Here is a 19,477-nt window from a genome sequence, read left to right as displayed (position 1 = left end):
AAAATGGATTCAAAAAAGTGGATCTAGACGAGGGCCCAGCCACAAATCCACCATTCAGCGCGGACCCCTTAAAACAAAAACCCGTCGACCAAGTGGTTACTACCACCACCACCACCACCACAACCGGCCCGACTACAAGATGGGCTGCAGCTTCTGACATCAATCAAATACTGGACGATATCGTCAGTGATAGCGTGATGCACAATGACGAAGGCAAGAGTGCGGCGAGTGATGATGCTGATGATGATGATAGCGTTGATGGCGACGATGATGATGACGACGATGATGGTGAAGATGCATCGATTGAGAGAGAGTACAACCAGGGGCTCGGAGCTGATTATTTGAAGAAGGATACTATTGGCGTCGAACAGGTGGTTATGATGATGATGACGATGATGACGATGATGAAGATAATGTTGATGATGATGACGATGGTGGTGGTGATGATGGCGATAATGAGGATTTGGAGCGATAACGTTTGGAGTAGATATATAAAGAGTAAATGTAGTAATTTTTTAAATTTTTGGAGGGGTAAAAACTTATCTCACGTTACAAAAAAAAAATTATATTTATTATAATTATTTATTAATTCATTTGAGTTGTAAAAACCTATTAACTCACTAACAACTAACCAACCAACTAACCATCCAACCGACCGGCAAACCAACCAACCAACCGACCAACCAACCAATTAACCACAGCAAAACATATTTGGCTCGAAAAGATCTGGCTACAACCCGAACTTCGGGGCCGCCATTCCTCTAGGGGTGGCCGTGGGTACCCTCACAGTGGCCATTGTCATCGTCGTTGGCGTCCTCATCATGCGTCGCCGTGGCAACGGCTTCTATAGCAACAACGGCAGGATGGAAGGGGAGAGAGCAGAAAATGGTTGAGTTTTGTTACGTTGTGTTTTTGGGCTGTGTTGTTGTTGTTGTTGTTGTCTGAGTTTTATTGTTTTTTTGTCCATAGTTTGTCGTCGTTATTATTTTTCTCATCTTCCTAATTGTTTTTATGATTGCGTAATTCTCGAGGTAGAGTTTATTTCATGAGTTTAGTAGGAAGTTTCTGCTATTATGGTAGTATAGTATCTCACACGGGGACGGTCTGTTAAATGCTGATAGGTCATCCTCTAATAGACATGATGACCCGGAACATATGACGTCATACGGAACATGTGACCTCATGCCATCTTTCCCTCGTTAATTATTTTATTTTTTGTGATTATGTTAATATTTTAAAGTCCGAACTGTTTGAAACGCTGGTATTTGAATTTTAAGATGTGGTGTTTAGAGTTAACCTAACTGTTGTGAGCGCCATAGATGTACAAGTTTATGGTCAATCGTATGAAAACTTCAACTCACTCATAACTGAGAAAGATATCTCTTTTAAAATTTGTATCAAAATTCAAACAGTTGACCAAAACTAAACGCACTTGGAGCGAATATTAAAAATGAAATGAAATATCGAAAATAGATTAATCCCTTTTTAAAAATTGTTCCCAACTCCCTGCTCATGCAGATGCTCTGAATGTCAGTCCGGAAGAACAACACGTTGCCAGCATGCAGGTCAATGGTTACGAGAATCCAACCTACAAGTACTTCGAGCGCTACCAGCAACCGGCCAAGGCTTAAAAAACAATTTTTTTTCACAAAATTGTCAAAAAGTTCCACTTTTTTACTTATTTCTATTTCATTATTTTTGATTTGAAATAAAGAATAGATAAACGGTATTTTAAATGATAAATTAAGATATAAAATAAATCAGAAAAACAATTGAAGCAAATGTGTTTAGTACAAATTGTGAATTATAACTGTACAAAATTAAAGGTAAAGAACTGGCGATATGTTATACACGTAGGCGAACAAAACTCGATATTATGGAGAAATGTGCGTGCGAAATACAAATATATTTGCTCTTTGAGGAGAATGTTTATCGACTTTTATCAGTTTTAATCGATTATATTCGATTCAAACTGTCGGTATAGAGTTGAGATGGACTATTTTTATTTTGCTTGTGTCTATACACAAACACACACACACACACACACACACACATATATATATATATATATAATATATATATATATATATAGCTGATGATTTTCTCAAATTATTTTTCATTTCTTACATATATCAAACATTCATTTATTCGTTTTATTTTTAAATAACAAAAACATTTGAAAAAACACTTCGTAGTAGAGGTAGTTATCATGTAGCAGAGTTTTGTTGTTTCTTTTTTAGTTAATTTTTTTTATCATTTCATATTACGCAACCAGATTTATATGTACGTGAACAAGTCTTTTTCAATTTTGATAAGGTTAACCCTCTAAAATTATCCATATCTCTTCTCTACATACTTAATTACAATTATGAATTATATGCCATTAATTATAGGTATATATTTATATATATATATCATTCTTTATTTAACAAAATTAGCACTCTAAAATCATTCATATCTCTAATCTACAATGCTAACTATTATTTAGATGTCATTCTTTTGTACTTTAAATTTTGGATATTTTTAATTATATTAACAACACAAACCGTGATGCTGACGACAACGTCATTACTGATGATGATGATGATGATGCTGATGATGATGCTGATGATGCTGCTGCTGCTGATGATGATGACGATGACGATATTTTTAAACGATACGAGTTGATACAAAAATAAAAATTGTTATACAGATTATTATCATTTGATGTCGTTAGAGATATCTATCTAATCTTTTTGGTATCTGTTTTATATCACTTTGATCATTTGATATCATCAAACCACTTACAACGGAGCATAAATTGGGTCGTTGTGTATCGTAAATACGTAGATATGTACACAAACAATTTTGTACATATATATATATATATATATATATATATATATATATATATATATATATATATATACAGACAAACTTGCACAAATATATGCTTACATATATCTAACATCAATTAACATCACATACATATATACAAATATATACAATAATTTACACACATACAAGAAATACACATGATTATATACACATACAGATACACATACACAACACTTTTGCATATGTACAATTACGTAAACATTGACATACAGTCTAAATACGAACGTACATAAGCAGATACATAGTACAAGTACAATACCACCATTACCCAAATACCTTTAAATATTTACGTAGATATAGCGAAAAGATCAATATTTTCATTTGATAAAACTTCAACAATATTTTATCCCAGCGTCTTTAATTTACTATTATTTGCAATGTTTATATTTTCACTGAACTAGCAGCAAAAAAGCTATTGGAAATTAATTACACATTCATATCTCGCTATTAAAATATACTTATTTTTAAATTAATTAATTAACTTATTAATTGATTAATTGAAATTATTTTTCCTAAATGACCTCGTCTCGATATTTGTAGCATTAATTCTATTGTATGTTTCTTTTATTGTTGCGACTTTGCTAAATAATAATAATAATAATATCAATAACAATAATAATAATACAAATAATAAAAATTATAACAATAATAAATCATCGTCATCATGAACGTTCGCTAATGTGGCATGAATAAAATTATATGCAACCGTTGGTTTATTCCGTGTTTTGTTTTATACTCTCCTGTTTCTAATCACTCTCTCTCTTCCTCTCTTTCTCTTCCACGTTTGTCTCTCTTGTTATTACTTTTTCTCTCTCTCTCTCTCTCCGTCCTCTTTCAAAAATATTAAAATTAAATGATCAAAGTGAAACTTATAATTTTTAATTACTTATTTGTTAATTATGGTAAACTCTACAATGAAATTTCAGCACAGGAGTTGAGCTATAGCGAAATTAGCAATGACTTGAAAAAATTTGCGTCATTACGTAATCACTAGCAACCAATAAATTTGGAATGGAAAAAATGAGCTATTCCTTCAAATACTTCACTTCAATGAATTCCACTGAGTGAATCTAACCTTATATGGCATGTAACTAAATTACCGACACATGGGTGTGTTTGTTGTATGTGTGCGTGCGTGTGTGTGCGTATGTATGTTTATACGTGTAATTCAGTTGTATTGTATGTATATCAGCGATAAACATTTATTAGTGATAGGATGTTTTCGGCTTATGTTATGTCCAAATGACTTCAATTCAAGTGATTGCGGATATGTGCAAGTGTTTTTATTCATGCACGTGTGTAAGTTCGTTTGTTGGTTGTTTGTGAATGTGTATGTATGTGTATGAATGTATGTGCATGACCGTTATTTGATGTGTGGCGTATCTACAGCGAAACACTCGACGATATTCATTATTGCACCAACCCAAATAAAATATCGACATTTCATTGCTTTTGGCAATATAATTACAGCGCATGTGCACTGTATGTGTGTACGTGTGCATATGTATGAGTGTGTGTGTATATATATGCATGTACTTTCCTGTGGGCGTCTAAATGTTTGTTTGTTTGTATAACAAACATCCCAAGCAAAATTATTCTATTTCGTAGAATGTTAGAAGCAAACAGAGAGAGAGAGAGAGAGAGAGAGAGAGAGAGAGAGAGAGAGAGAGAGAGAGAGACAAAAAAAGAAAAGGTCACCCCTTATGTCACCCACCAACATACTTGCAGCCTGATGATGGCATCGTTAATCCGTAGCGTTCCTATCAAATGCCCATCCATATTATATGGAATCCAGTTGGACGCCTATTAAGCAAACACGCCTCCTACCTTTGAATCTCTTCCTTCGCTCTCTCTCTCTCTCTCTTTCTCTCTAGTATTAATATTTATATAATTTATTATCTTCTAATATTATGACATTAATTTTAATAATAATAAATAAATATAACAGCAAACGACATAATTTATTACTTTATTCATGCATAGATGGATTGGCAGAGAGATGAATGAAAGAAGGGAATGATTAATGGGTATTTGGTATTTAAATGCCATACATACGCCCACATAGAGTTATGCAAACAAACAAACAAACGAACGAACGAACGAACGAACAAACATACATACAAACACCACAAAAACACACGTACATACACACATATACACAAACAAAACTCACACACAAACAAAAACACACAAACATACAACTGAATATGAAACATACGCTCACATAGAGTTATGCAAACAAACGAACAAACAAACATACATACAAACAAACAAACACCACATAAACACACACACATACAAAACTCACACACGCACAAACAAACAAGCACACACAAACACACAAATGAATATGAAACATTATAGAGAAGTAAATTCTGAAAGATCACATGATGGCAGAGATCGCATGATTGAAAATATTGAAAAATAAAATATATATACATATACATACACACATATATGACTATGATTCTTTACTGATCGCTACATACATCTACCAGAGGAGAACTTACAACACCACACACACACACGCACACACACACACACACACACACACATTTCGGCGTTACATTATGAAGAAAAGAAATAAAACAAAAGCGAGTATAGTCAGTACTTTTCAAAATGTTACTAACATATAAACCGTCAGAATTGGTTTAAGTAATATTACTATTGTATTATGTTAGTAAAAGCAATAGCCAAATAGAGGTATGAAAGCCAAAATGGGATAAAATTCAATTACATATGAATGGGTTAAAACTGATAAAAAATAAAATAGACACGCACACACACACGAACAAACAAACTCGCACATGTATAAAACTTTTTATATCAAGATATATAAATTTGTATCTAAGAGAGTAACATCAGCATTTAATTTAAGAAAACAAAAATAAATATCGGTCTATATCAAACAATCTAACAATCAATCGATCATTCAATCAATCAATCAAACGTGTAACAAACCAATTAACAGATCTATCAACCGTGCAATCAATTAACCAATCAACCAGGTAGTATCGTTATTATTAATATTACAACAAACAATAGGTATCATAATTTACGTATGAACATCATTTTAAAAACAAGAACTCTACAGAAGGGGGAATGTACAAATTGCAAATTACAGATCCAGATCAATGGGTACGACGGTGGTTTCGGGGCCTCCACCGCCCCCATTATTATCCGTGATAACTTTCAACGGCGACTTCTTCTTAAGGGTATTTACACTGATGGAATCACAAATCTTTCTGCTGCTGCTGGCTGCACTCACAACAACGTTGGTGCTATTATTATCATCATCCTGTTTGTTGTTGTCTCCTTTATTATTAATATTGTTGTTGTTGTTGTTCTTATTGTTTTTGCCGGCATCAGAATGTCTGGGTGATGTGGCCTCGTGCAATCTCTTGACCACCTTCATAGGGGATCGAACCACCCTCGTGACATTCGACGGGGAGTAGAATTGTTCAGTCGTGGCAGACGGTAGGGCACAGTTGGCCTGCATTAGCGTCATGGGAACGCGAGTTACTGGGCATTTTGGTACGTTGGGGGTGAAATGTGGGTTGCCTATCTTCGGCGTTGGAAATGGCCTTTTGGAATTGAGTTCGAGCAGGCGACGAGGTGATTTTGCAGCATACGGCGTTGTTACTGCTGTTGCTGGCAGACATTTCCTCACCTGAAAAGGTTGTTGGCCGTTGTCGGCCTTTTCCTGCAGGCTGAGTGATGCTCGTTTTTTGTGTGATGATGAAGACGACGATGGCGTGGGTGGTAAACTATCGCCAACGTAACTCGGAAGCATCATTCTCGATGATGATGATGATGAAGTTGTTGTTGTTGTTACTGACATTGTCGTCAGTGTGGTCGACCTTAGCGGTGCAGCTAATGTCGTTACGGTTGCTGTTGGTGGCGGCGATGGCGATGAAGTATCACTTTTTGTAGTTGCAGCAGTAGTAGTGACGACCGAAGCTGCAACCACAGTAGAAGTAGGATGATTATTGCTGTGGTTAGCAGATGTGAAGGAATTCCTGTCAGTGGAGTTGTAGTTGCCAGTGGAGGTGACGACGACATCCGTCCTTGCATGGAACTTCATGCAGTTTATATGGCTGGATATGGGCAAAACTGCTACCTGTGGAGTAATCATTCAAATCAGTTCTGATCTATCTTGAAAAGTTGTTACGAAAAGTTGGGTAAACGATTTAAAAAAATTGATACTGCATTGATGTGAGTATGTGTGTGTGTGTGTAAATTTTAAGATGATCATTTCAGAAGTTAAAATTAACAGTGTGTGAAGTAAAACGACATCAATAGTTCATTAAACATTGTTTGTGTTTGTTTGTGTGCGTGTGTGACTGTGTGTGTGTAACGGAATATCTGACAACCACCTTTTTCCCATCTCTGTTTTCAGTCGAAGTTGTCGGTAAGTTTGCTATCGTACTGGAATTAGTCTTATCTTTATATTTTGGCATAGATGCAGAGGATGAGAAAGAGAGAGTAGATAATTTTGTTGCTACTGCTGATGACGATTGTGACGGCAAACTAATGGATGAATTGGTGGTAGTTATTGTTCTTAAGAAAGGTTCAAAGGAATTAACGTTCTTACCCCTTAATTGGTGGCCTCTATCGTCATTCTGATGACCACCAACTCCAATGACGTCATTCTCAGGGATATTTTCATTAAGAGTTATATTTTGACCGACGGGTGCACCGCATTTCGAGATCAGAAGCATCAAATCTGATGTTACCCTAATTTGAGGTTCCCTATTCAAATGTTTCTGACGAGAGGTCAGGTAATCATTAAAAGTTTGAGACCGACCTACCCTGTTGGCGTTCGTAACGTCAAGGTCAAGGCCACTCCTGCTCTGATTGACGCACGTGCACGATGAAGCTTTCTTTTTATTTTCTACATTATTTAGTGGAGGTGGGTGTATCATACTCTCATTGAATGAATCTTCAGCGAGATTATTTGTCGTCGTTAGTTGCTCTTCAGCCTGCTCCTTCTTCTTCTCAGTTAGTCCTCCGTCAGTTGACGAGGCTGACTTTTTGAGTGTAGATGGTGTTAGAGTAGTGGAGAAGTTATTCTGATTATAATATTTATCGTCACAACGTGGGGATTCAAACCCATCCAATGAATTTCTCGGACCAAGACCCAGCCCACTGTCTGGACTCAGTAGACTGTTGCGCTGTTGTCCGTGTTGCAAATTTGTTGCTGCTACTGACCGAGTTGTAGATGTCGTTGTTTGGTGGCTGCTGTGGTCACATGGGGCCATGTCGGAGAGGCCAGAATCGTAACTTCTACGTCCACATTCATTGGCTATCATAGCATCTGAAATGATCAAATACATAAAACAAAGTAAATAATGTTAAGATCATGTATAATTTTTGAACAGAATCGTGAGCGCCTTCAATGAAAAAATCAAATGAGGTGTTTTATAGACACATTAAAAATAGAGGAAATAAAAAATATATATATATAAACTTTGAAAAAAAAATAAAAGAGCATAAAAATCCTCTTACTTTTGCTAGTTTCAACCCCCTTTCCCGCACTGCCCTTACCACTATAAATGTCATCGTCGTCGTCATCATTATCATCATCTTTATTATTATCATTGATAGGAGTACAATCGTTATCATTACCTCTTTTGTTGTTGCTACCAATGACGTCATCGTCAACCGCAACTTCCGATTGGTTCTCACTAAGCTCTCCATCCACATCGCCCAGGGTAGCATTTTCTATATCTTCCTGACCAGCTGGCAGACAAACATTCTCACGATCAACAACACAACTACTGCAATATTTAGAATCTTTCAGGTTCTTGTTACAAGCAGACATTTTGTTTTTGCCATTTCTAAGGATATCATTAAACTCAACATCGCATTCATCTTTGAAATTCGGAAACATCAGATCGGGATCAGCATTGGATATCGGACTGGTACCAAAAATACCAGCAATCTCTTCACGCTGTCCAACTTCGCTTTCTACTACAGCAGCAGACGTACCACAGCGGTCATTGTTGTCATTGCCGTGATGACAACCGTACGTAATGTTACCTCTTTTTTTATTAGCAACTTTATTCTTAGCTAGCATGGCTTCAGATTTGGCATCGGCAGACTGTCGCCGGACCAGTAGCGACAACTTGAGTCCGTTGCCGATCGTGTTAGGGCGACCTCGCTTCAGTGGGGTGTTACCACCCAGAGAGGTCAACGACCTGTCGGCCACCTCAACTGAGCGAGCCCTCCTCTTCATGTGACTGTCCGACTGAGATGGGGATGGTGGATCGCCGGTCACGATGTTCGCTTCAATTTCGTCCTATTCAACGAATTATTGTTATATACTAATCATAATGCTTGTTGTATAAATTATTCAGCAGATGTAGTTTAGTTGGAAATATTTTCATGCCCCTCTGCAACACATTTTATAAATATCATTACAAAAATAGTTCAAAATAAAACATGAATAAAAAAACTTAGAACACTAATCTGGCATCTTAATCACCCATCATTCATTCAATCATTCATTTACCATCAACGTCACTGTAATTAAAAGACAATAAAATTCCTTCCTCTTAAAAGATGATACAAATGAATTACAACAAACCTGGTAACAAGTAGCTTTTGAATTGCCACTGTTTGCCTGTAGCCCAGCACCGCTCAATTCTGCCCGTTCACATTTCAACCTAGAAACCCTTGTTCTTGAAGGGCCCTGTGGAGATTCCCTGGATCTGATCAACCCCTCGACATTCTGCAAGTCTGCAAGTGACTGCTGTCCAGAATTGTCCAGACTGCGTCTCTTGTTAGGTTTTATATTCTTGAATAGCGTTTTGTTGGAGTGCTTCTTGTGGATGCTGGCTATGTTATCATTAAACAGGTCGTCGCCCTCGTCCTCATCTACTAGATTAAACTTATCTTCGAGTCTCGTTTTCAGTAGTGGCACCGGTGCTAATGCATTTTCAATGTCAGCATTGCTGCTGCTATTGATGTTGTTGACGAAGTTGTTGTCGTCTTCACCCTTTAACGTTTTTGTTGATGTGGTCGACGACGCTGACGGCTTGCGTGAACGACTGAAAAATGATGAGAACTTTCTTTGTTGAGGCACACTTGTCTCAGTGTTGTTGTTGTTGCTCTTTCTTTTTTCATTTGTTTTCTTGAATGGAAAATAACTCAAATAAGAGATCAACCAACAATCTAGCCAGACTGACAAACCATCTCGTCTTAACGCAACAGCATCACATCACATTCTAACAACATAACGTTACATTCCAACAACATCCCAAACCACATTACATCAAAGCCTACAACGACAACAACCAGGCCTAACATCATTATCCCTATCTTTGCTCCCACTCAGCCTCCTCAACAATCCTCTGAAACTGTGGTTACCCTTCTTTGAACTCTTAGGGGAACAGTTTGATTTGCCCAATGATACTTTCCTACATGTATGTTTATTGTGCGGTTGTACTGTGCAGTTGATAAAATTGTCTCTGTTATTTTTCGTATTTTTTTATAGTTTTTTGTGCAGTTTTTGACTTAAAATTTATATAATAGTTTCAAAAAAAAAATAGTAATTATTAATATATTTATTTGATTTGAAAATTTATGTATTTAATTATAAAAGTTAAACAAATTACATACAAATTGTTTTAAGGTTAAATTACAGTGTAGTCAATAACACCTGTTTATTTGTGGAGTTAAATTACTGTCTTAAAAATTGACTTATACAATTAGTTTAGTTGAACACAATTTAATCTCAAGTGAATTTATAAGTTGTTTTAAACATTGTGTTGATTGTTGACGTTGTTCACTTTGGGTTACAGCGCATATGTGTATGTTATAATGCATATGCACCTATGTATGTATATGCATACATGCACAATACATTTGTGTAAGTGAATGAACGTATGTGTGTGTGTGTGAGAGGTTTGTATGTTTGTATGTCTATGTACGCATAGATTTTGTGTGCATATGTATACATAATGATTGGGTGTGTTTATTTTTATGTACATATTCGTGTACATATGACCAGAAGTTTTGTTTTGTTTGTACACGCATTTGTGTATTGAAAACACTAATACAGACCAACCTCTTAATCCATGAAGCCTTGGAAGTAGGTACATGTCCCGTGTGGCTGAAAGTTGATGCCAGGTTTACAGGTGTGGCAGAAAACTCAACACTGCTGTCTTTCGTGAAATTGCAATGAGGTGTCTCATCCAAGTTGCCTAATTAGGTAGGAGTTATGTGTGTGTGTGTGTGTGTGTGTGAAAAAGAGGAGAGAGAGAGAGAGAGAGAGAGAGAGAGAGAGAGAGAGAGAGAGAGAGAATGTTAACAAATGTATGTACATCACAAATGTATGTACATCTTTGTTAATCAAGATAGTAACTATGATGATAGCAATAATGATATCAGTAGTAGTAACAAAATGAAACAAAAGTTGACAATCAGACAAACCATGCCTGGTGCTTGGAGTGAACTGACCGGACCTCATTGCCGTCTGTTGGGGAAGGGATTGAAGGATTGCCTTCCTGATGTTGATGTCATGATGGAAAATGTGGTAGTGATGACGTCATGATGGTAATTGTGATGATGATGATTGTGATGGTAATTGTGATGATGGTGATGAGGATTGTGATGGTGATAATGATGTCTGTGATGACATAGTAACATATGCCGATATTGAAACAATTCTGAGACATTGATGATAATAACATTGGGATGATTACAAGCTGATAATAGATAATAGTAATGATGATTATGATGATAATAATAATAATAATAATAGTAATAATAAAAATAATAATAATAAGGGAATGCCATAAGAAAAATGATACCAGAATATATAAAAAAGAATTATGTTTTTCTAAAAAAAAAAATCGAAAGTAAAAAATTTTTAAAAAAAAAACCTCTTAACAGCAGACAGGCCAAAACTTGAAGCAAGAGAAGTGACATCCTCAGTGTTGGTCATCTTCCTCTTCAGTTTCTTACTGGACATCAACTTGGGTGTGTGACTGACCTTTAACAATGATGACATTAAATCTTTCTGCGAGTATGCCTCCACGCCGAGTCCATCAGTATCATCATCATTGTTATTAATGTTATTGTTGTGGCTGTTGATGTTGCTGGCTGATGCTGACTGGTAGTTGTTATCATCGTAGCACGAGATGGAGATGAGGCTGGACTTTTCAAGGCTGGTCATACTGCTGCACTCTCGACTGTTACATGCTGCCATCGATGATGATGACCGCTCGGTTTTGTTGTTGTTGTTCTGGTTGCTGCTACTGTTGCTGTTTCGGTTGTTGCAAAACTTTGTGAAGCTTAATCCCAAATTTGACACCAGAGCTAATTGTTAGATTATAATTTTAATTTAGATAACAATAAATGAATAATAAATCTTTAAATTTCAACTCAAGTTTAAAAAATCTGTTTGTTGTATTGAAATTCATATTCTTAATTTATTATAGAATAAAACTAAAAAACTAGAATAAAAATCTCTTAAAAAACAATAGGAGCAATTAGCAGTGAACCTTGTAGAGATCCATTCCTCTTCTTCTTCTTCTTCTTCCTCTTCTCCTCTCCTTCAGGATTCAATTCCACCTCTCCATCATTGCAGTCTATCTCATCAGTTTCAGAGGCGAGGGATGATTGAGATGCTCTATACAGGAGCATAATTCTCTGTGAAAATGTTTCAAATATGCCATCAAACTTGTCTGCATTCTCTATCAGCATCTGAACAATCTTCGTCTCATTTTGAATCAACTTTTCTGTTGAACCATAGTATGAAGTGAGAGCTGTTGGATCATGTGGTGGTTTTTGTTTCGACGGTGTCATCAGTCCCCCACTCAATGATGCTGGCTTTTTGAGCTCTTTCTTCGACTGAAGAGAGAACAGAATATTAGGAGCAACACAAACAGCAATGTTGTAGGCATCCATCTTGTTCTCTGCAGATTTAGAAGCAAGCCTTGACAAAAACGACATCAAGTAACGAACTGTTGCCAGGTTAACTTCAGGCAGGAAAAAGCAGAGTTTGCAGGTAACATCAGAACATTCTGCATTGTCATTGCCAAGATTAACAAAACATTCCATGAAGGAGTCATAGAGTTCAAAGGTCAACAAAGGGTCAGGCATGTCTCTGAAGAACTGTTTCATCAGACCAGCAACATCCAATGGGCTGCATTCATCATCCAAGGTTTCTCCATTGTCAACTCGATTCTGACAAGAAAAAATTTTAAAGTTATTTAATCAGATGAATAAAATTAATTAAACAATTGTAACTTGATATTACTTTTAATTCTTTCATCCTAGCCATGGAACCAGTTTTTCTAAATAAGCCTTCTACCTCTAAATGATTGTCGAGTATACTAACAAGATTTACCAAAACCCTAGAAAAGAAAAATGTATTTAAATCTCATCATGAAAAAATTAGAGGAAAACAATTGAATAAAAAAAGGATAATTATTACTTTGGAACTAATCCAAACTGATCAACTGAAACTTTTGGTACAGAGGCCAGTGAATTGCCAAAAACTGTATCACAGATAGTATTCTGCAACAAACAATATTAAAAATAATTAATAATTTAATATGGAAAAAATTAGTCATTTAAAATTATAGAAAATATTTAATTAAAATCTTTGATAATTTTTTGACCAAAAAATCAATTTTAAAAGAAATTATATGAAAAAAAACCAGCCAGTGAATCTTCTTTGCTCCTGCACTTTCTGAAGAATTTGTTAGGAGGTACGTTGTTGTCTGGCGGCTGTTTTATCACAGGTGACAATCCGAATTCAACCAAATCCTGATTAACTAACATGCGAACGTGCGCAAGATAATCCGAACTTTCTGAATAAGCCATTTTGTTTTTATTTTCAGATATAAATTTATAAATTCGACGAATTCTAATTTTTTATTTTTTTAAAATTAGCACTAAATCTCCAAGTGAATTCATTGGCTCGGTGTTCATGTAACCAAAAAAACATTACACCCGATTAAAAGTTTATAATTTTTAATAAAATGCAGTGAAATATACATATTTTAAAAATTAATATTAAATATATATAAAATAATTTTTTTCACTAATTAAAACATTGTAAAATTAATTGAAATTGCTCAGTTAATCTCATAAGTGTGCTTCAGAACCTTTTTACTTTTTGCAAAATCGAAGTGTTTGCAGATCTATCAAAATAGATTCAATTAAAAATTGCTCTTTTGACCTGTGTCATTTTTGTAACCAGTTAAGTTTGGGTGGTTAGGTGAGATTACGTTGAATTAGGAGAATTTTGATTGACCAAATTAGAATCTGCACTTTTTGCTAAAGCCATGGAAACGCTTTCATTATTTTTCAAAAGAAGTCTGCCAAACTTTTTTGAAGCTCTACCCATACCAGACAGATTCGTTGGCTTCGCTGATCTAACAGGTGCGTTCATCAGTTTTGCTACCAGTTTATTTTTTTTTGTTCTTGCAAGTTGGGAACTAAATGATTCTCTTACCCCTTACAAACTTCTTAACTAAATTAATTAGGTAACAATCGATGCCTGTAACTTTTGTAAGTAGTGAGATAGTGGTAATAAAATCTAAGTAAAATTAAATTACTAAAGTAATTCACTGCTAGCATAAAATAAAATTAGATTGTATTTTAACTTCGTTTATGAAACAGACAGGTGCTATAATCTATAAACTGAACAGGAATTTTGTGCTGAATGACTAAAAATATTTTTGGGTATTAAACTAGTATAATCTAATCCTAATGGCTAATGCTAAGGTGTCTGGTATAGATAGATTGGAACATAAGTACATTTCAAATTTTTATTAATTTTCAAAGATTTTAACCTTTAAATAATTTTCTACTTTAAACAGCTGGAGAGTGGATTGAATTGCTAGTATTTGCTGGTGGTGTTGGCGTGGTATCTTACTCAGTGTACCACCTGGCTGCTAGCAAACTAAGCCTAAAATGCTGTCAACTTCACTGCAATCGTTCATGTGCTATGAATCCATCTATAAAGAAAGATGTCGCAAAAGTGGTTGACATTGTGGAAATTGAAGACATAACTAAGGAGAAAGTTTCTTATTGCAGATGTTGGAGATCCAAAAAGGTTGGCCAAACTGTTATTTTGGTTTCAGAGCCTAATTATAAAAAGCTCAGTTTGTATTTACGTGGTTTTTAGACATTCAAAATGAATGCCTAATAAATATGAAACCAAACCTTTTATTAATTAAAAAATAACATCGTTTATACTGACTTAATCAGATTTAAATTAATTCAAGAGACAAAAAACTATTACCAAACCACAGTTTCCACTTTGTGACGGCAGCCACAATGCTTACAATGAAGAGACTGGAGACAACACTGGACCAATTGTGCTGAAACACAAGCAGAAAAATTGATTGATCAATTAATAAGTTAGCTAAGTAAAATTGGTTAATTGATTGATTATATTCCAATGTAAAAAAAAATCTTATCTGCAAATTATTTAAATTGTTATTAACTGTGTTTGTATCTTATATTCGTTCGTAAACTTACCTGTGATTATTTAAAGAATTGTGTTTAACTAACGAAAAATCATGATTGTGCAGTTTTAATTCAACAGTTTAACGTAGCAATACTTCAATTTATCATTAATTAAATTTTAGTTAACGCAATTATTTTACAATTACGTTAGCGTAATTATATCGAATTTCAATTGAATTATAATTAATTTGTTCTTGAGCACCGCTGTTTTATATACATATATACATATTTTTGCATAAACTCTGTGTACCTCACTGGCTAGCTTAGAAAATATATCTATCTACTGGTTGTGTTCAATGCATTTCAATTTGAAATCCAAGTTACATGTATCAAATGCATTTCAAATTGACTTAGTATCAACGCAAAATAAATGATAAATAATTTCAAAAATTTGTTTTCACAAAAAAAAACTTGTTTTCAAATGCAACAGACGTGCACTAATACAAATCTTTCAAAATGTGTTAAAATGCAGAAAATTTATCTTGCCTCGTGACAAATAACAACAGTCTTGTCATAATGAAATTCATAGAAAAAACGAATGAAAATCTAAGAAAAAAAAAGATTTATAGAAGCAGAGCTAATTGTTATGTGGAATATTGTCAATATCTATTTACGCATACATACAGTTATATAATATAGATATAGTTATAATATAGATATATGCATATAAAAGTATGCTAGTATATAGAAATTTATACACGTATGTAAGTATGCACACACACATACTTCTAGAGTCAACAGTTTCTGGTAAAGATAAACAAAGATGTATATATATAAATATATGCTACATACATATGTATGTATGTATAATGTATATATATAACATACACACATCATATAATATACAAATATTCTTATTCAAGTTTGTAAATGTAAATAGTTTTATCATCACCTTTTTTTACCATAGGAAACGCATGTGATCATTATCACCATCTAATCATCACATCAGTATCTCATCACCGTTATCTCACCGATAACAATTATCATTAATAATTATAACGATCAGCTTCCCATTCATATTAATACAATCATTTAATTAATTATCATTATAATTGTTTCTCCAATTAGTCAATATTAATTTGCCATCAACATCATATCAGCATCATCATCTTCTTCACCGATCAACAATGATAATGAGAGTATTTAGTACCGGGGAAGAAGGTATTTAGGTACACCCCTCAATGGAGAAACAACTGAGTGACCCATCCTTGGTTACCCCTTTACAATATTTGAGGCCCTGGAAGGGGCATGGTGCCTCCCTCTTTATGATTGCTGAGAAAAAAAAATTTTTTTATTATCATCATTATTATTAATTATTCTTTTTCTTATTATTTTTAAGAAATTTTGTTATTCTTACATCGTTTTGCAAGTTCATATTGAGTAACATAACGTAACATATCTATTTGTAATTAATTAATTAGTGCAAAAATGAGATTGTCAACAATGAATGAATGTAATGTAATAAGCCAAGAAAGAATTACTCTTTTTTGATTTAGGTGACGATTCAGACGACTTTTGAGATGAGTTCTTCTTGACAAGCAAAAATGAACGGTAGTTCTTACAAGCTTTAAAAGCTCTCTCTCCATATTTCTTCAGCTCTTCTTCAGTAAGTTGTGGCACCTGGACCTCGTACTTTGTATCAACCATCTCCATCATCCTAAAAACCTTCAATGTCTGGATTTATATATAAATTTTAGATTAAATTAAGATCTAATTAGAGATCCATTTTAAATTTAATAATAAATGAATTTTAATTGAAATAAAACAATTACTATATATATAGAGAGAGAGAAAGAAAGAGAGAGAATAAAACAACAAAACAATAAAACAACAAATCAAAGAAAAAAACCAACTAACCATATCAATAGTATCCAGAAAATTTCTAGGTTGTTGGATTGCTGACTTGTCCATGGGCATTATGTAGCACAACCTGTTTACTTCGTCTTCCACTGTCGAATAGTTCTTCAGAGTTAATGTAAAAATTCAAGTCAGTAAATTAGTGAATCGAGATTAGTAACATATGGTTTTGACATTTTTTTGCATGCACATTTTAGCATTTTGTAAGCATATTTAACTGAACACACCCTCATTTTAAAACATAAAAAATTATATTAAAAAAATTTTTTTAATAAAATCTGTTTCTAATTTATCTGGATACCAAAAACTATAATATGTGTTATAATTAATAATAATAATATCAATGATTCATAATATTGTTAATAACAAAATTAATAATTAATAACTTACAGCAGAAAAATCATATATAGTGACAGATGGTAGAACTTTTTTGCCCAATGGAGGAACTCTTATAATTTCTACATCCTTCTCAATTTCAACCTCTTGCTCAAAGTAGCCATTCGGCGGAAGCTCCAGGTCCTTTATCATTAAGTTCACCTCATGAAAATCCACACCACATCTTCCATAGTAGCTCATCTCCGGCTAAAAAAAATGGCAAAAATTATGTGGTTAAGAAAGTGGCAAAATTTGTTTTACGGTTAAATTGAAACGTTTATTAAAATGTTAACAGTAAATAATGAAGATCGTATTTACAAAAACTTCATGTTTAACACAAGGACTTAATTTACAAATAAAACTCAATTCAAAATGAAAAAATTTAAAAACCTTATTGTGGTTGACATGTTTGTAGAGCAAAACACAACCACATAGAAGGACCAACGCAATTGGAATAAGAAGACAGATAGCGAGAAGACGCAAGGTACCAGCACGTCTTGTCCTAATTAGCTCCCTTGTGAAAAGCTCCTGTTTTGCTTGCTTAGCAGCTTGGCTAGCTAGGGAATGCTCCAATCTGTTTGTGTCCAAGAGGAGCTGAAAAGATTTATATTGAAAATTATTAAATTTATATTATCACATAGCACAAACTAAAACTTAAACATGACATTCAAATATTAATTTAATACACACACATACATGAATAAGTTAAAGTCTAAAGAACAGCTATGATTAAGTAAGACTTTGTTTAAAATGATTCTTTTATGTAAAGTTTTACTGATTTTATGATAAAAATGTAAAAAACTACTAAGTAAAAAAAGTAAAAATGAGAATACAATTACTTTTTTTATTTGATTACTTACATTTACATTCCTTCCCAGTTTAGCTATATTTTTTCGAAGCACAACAAAAAGCAAACAATTCTAAACGAATATATAATAAACAAGTTAAGCAATTTAAAATAAACTAACAACAGCGTCAGTGGTAACAACTTCAGGGGGCGTCAACTTGCCACCATCATCAGCTTCACTCTTTTCCACATTCTTGATTGGGTGAATGGTCATTATGATCCGGAATAATAGAAAGATAATATAAAACACAAATTATAATACTGAACTTTTAGATGTTTTTACGACAAGAAATATTTAATTTTTAGACTCACAAAACGATTGAATAAAACACAGAAATTAGTCCAAATTATAAAAAAACATGGCAGACTCAGTCAAACACATACATACATTACTGTGAGAAGGTCAATGCTAAACACCGCCTGTGATATATAATTGACATATGTATATAGCGCTATACAAATACTTATGAATATATATGAGAAACCAAAACGAGAATATATGTATTATTATTAAATGAAATTATTAAATGAAAATTTATAAATCGCTTTTTAATAAAATCTCAAAATTGAGTAAAAAACTGTAATATTTATTCACGTAACGTCGTTGTTTTGTGTTGCTGTTTCTGTCATAATATGTGAATTCATGTATGTATGAATGCATTATGTATGTATGTATGTATGTATGTATGTATGTATGTATGTATGTATGTATGTATGTATGTATGTATGTATGTATGTATGTATGTATGTATGTATGTATGTATGTATGTATGTATGTATGTATGTATGTATGTATGTATGTATGTATGTATGTATGTATGTATGTATGTATGTATGTATGTATGTATGTATGTATGTATGTATGTATGTATGTATGTATGTATGTATGTATGTATGTATGTATGTATGTATGTATGTATGTATGTATGTATGTATGTATGTATGTATGTATGTATGTATGTATGTATGTATGTATGTATGTATGTATGTATGTATGTATGTATGTATGTATGTATGTATGTATGTATGTAT

At 33.7% G+C, this 19,477-nt stretch overlaps 4 protein-coding genes across 4 annotated transcripts in view; 2 read left to right on the top strand and 2 right to left on the bottom strand.

The window, feature by feature from the left end:
• Window positions 1-1,631, top strand: part of HELRODRAFT_161669 (hypothetical protein) — a gene marked incomplete at both ends in the record, with an annotated part of 5,259 nt that extends 3,628 nt beyond the window's left edge. The window contains 4 exons of the mRNA XM_009021562.1: window positions 1-371; window positions 530-531; window positions 725-888; window positions 1,519-1,631. The exon at window positions 1-371 is cut by the window's left edge and continues 663 nt beyond it. Of these exons, the coding sequence (XP_009019810.1) occupies window positions 1-371; window positions 530-531; window positions 725-888; window positions 1,519-1,631 (650 nt within the window). The remainder of the gene's footprint in view (window positions 372-529; window positions 532-724; window positions 889-1,518) is intronic.
• Window positions 1,632-12,678: 11,047 nt separating this feature from the next.
• HELRODRAFT_134629 (hypothetical protein) lies at window positions 12,679-13,386 on the bottom strand (the record flags this gene model as incomplete). Its single annotated transcript, XM_009021561.1, has 3 exons — window positions 12,679-13,071; window positions 13,145-13,241; window positions 13,322-13,386. Coding segments are annotated over 3 exons (555 nt in total), but the record flags the coding sequence as incomplete, so codon positions are not given.
• A 791-nt stretch (window positions 13,387-14,177) lies between these two features.
• On the top strand, window positions 14,178-15,242 carry HELRODRAFT_66424 (hypothetical protein; the record flags this gene model as incomplete). Its single annotated transcript, XM_009021560.1, has 3 exons — window positions 14,178-14,274; window positions 14,715-14,950; window positions 15,150-15,242. 3 exons carry the CDS (start codon window positions 14,178-14,180, stop codon window positions 15,240-15,242), a joined length of 426 nt encoding a protein of 141 aa, XP_009019808.1.
• A 509-nt stretch (window positions 15,243-15,751) lies between these two features.
• HELRODRAFT_188689 (hypothetical protein) lies at window positions 15,752-18,832 on the bottom strand. Its single transcript, XM_009021559.1, has 7 exons — window positions 18,567-18,832; window positions 17,989-18,192; window positions 17,614-17,805; window positions 17,224-17,328; window positions 16,848-17,040; window positions 16,524-16,638; window positions 15,752-16,503 (listed from the first exon to the last, which is right to left on the bottom strand). Exons 1-6 carry the CDS (start codon window positions 18,657-18,659, stop codon window positions 16,532-16,534), a joined length of 894 nt encoding a protein of 297 aa, XP_009019807.1. The 5' UTR covers window positions 18,660-18,832; the 3' UTR covers window positions 15,752-16,503; window positions 16,524-16,531.
• Window positions 18,833-19,477: the final 645 nt, after the last annotated feature.

This window comes from Helobdella robusta (genome assembly GCF_000326865.2).
Source record: "Helobdella robusta unplaced genomic scaffold HELROscaffold_3, whole genome shotgun sequence".
NCBI lineage: Eukaryota > Metazoa > Annelida > Clitellata > Rhynchobdellida > Glossiphoniidae > Helobdella > Helobdella robusta.
The sequence above is the reverse complement of the archived record's forward strand: the minus strand, read 5'-3'. Positions and strand labels throughout refer to the sequence as shown.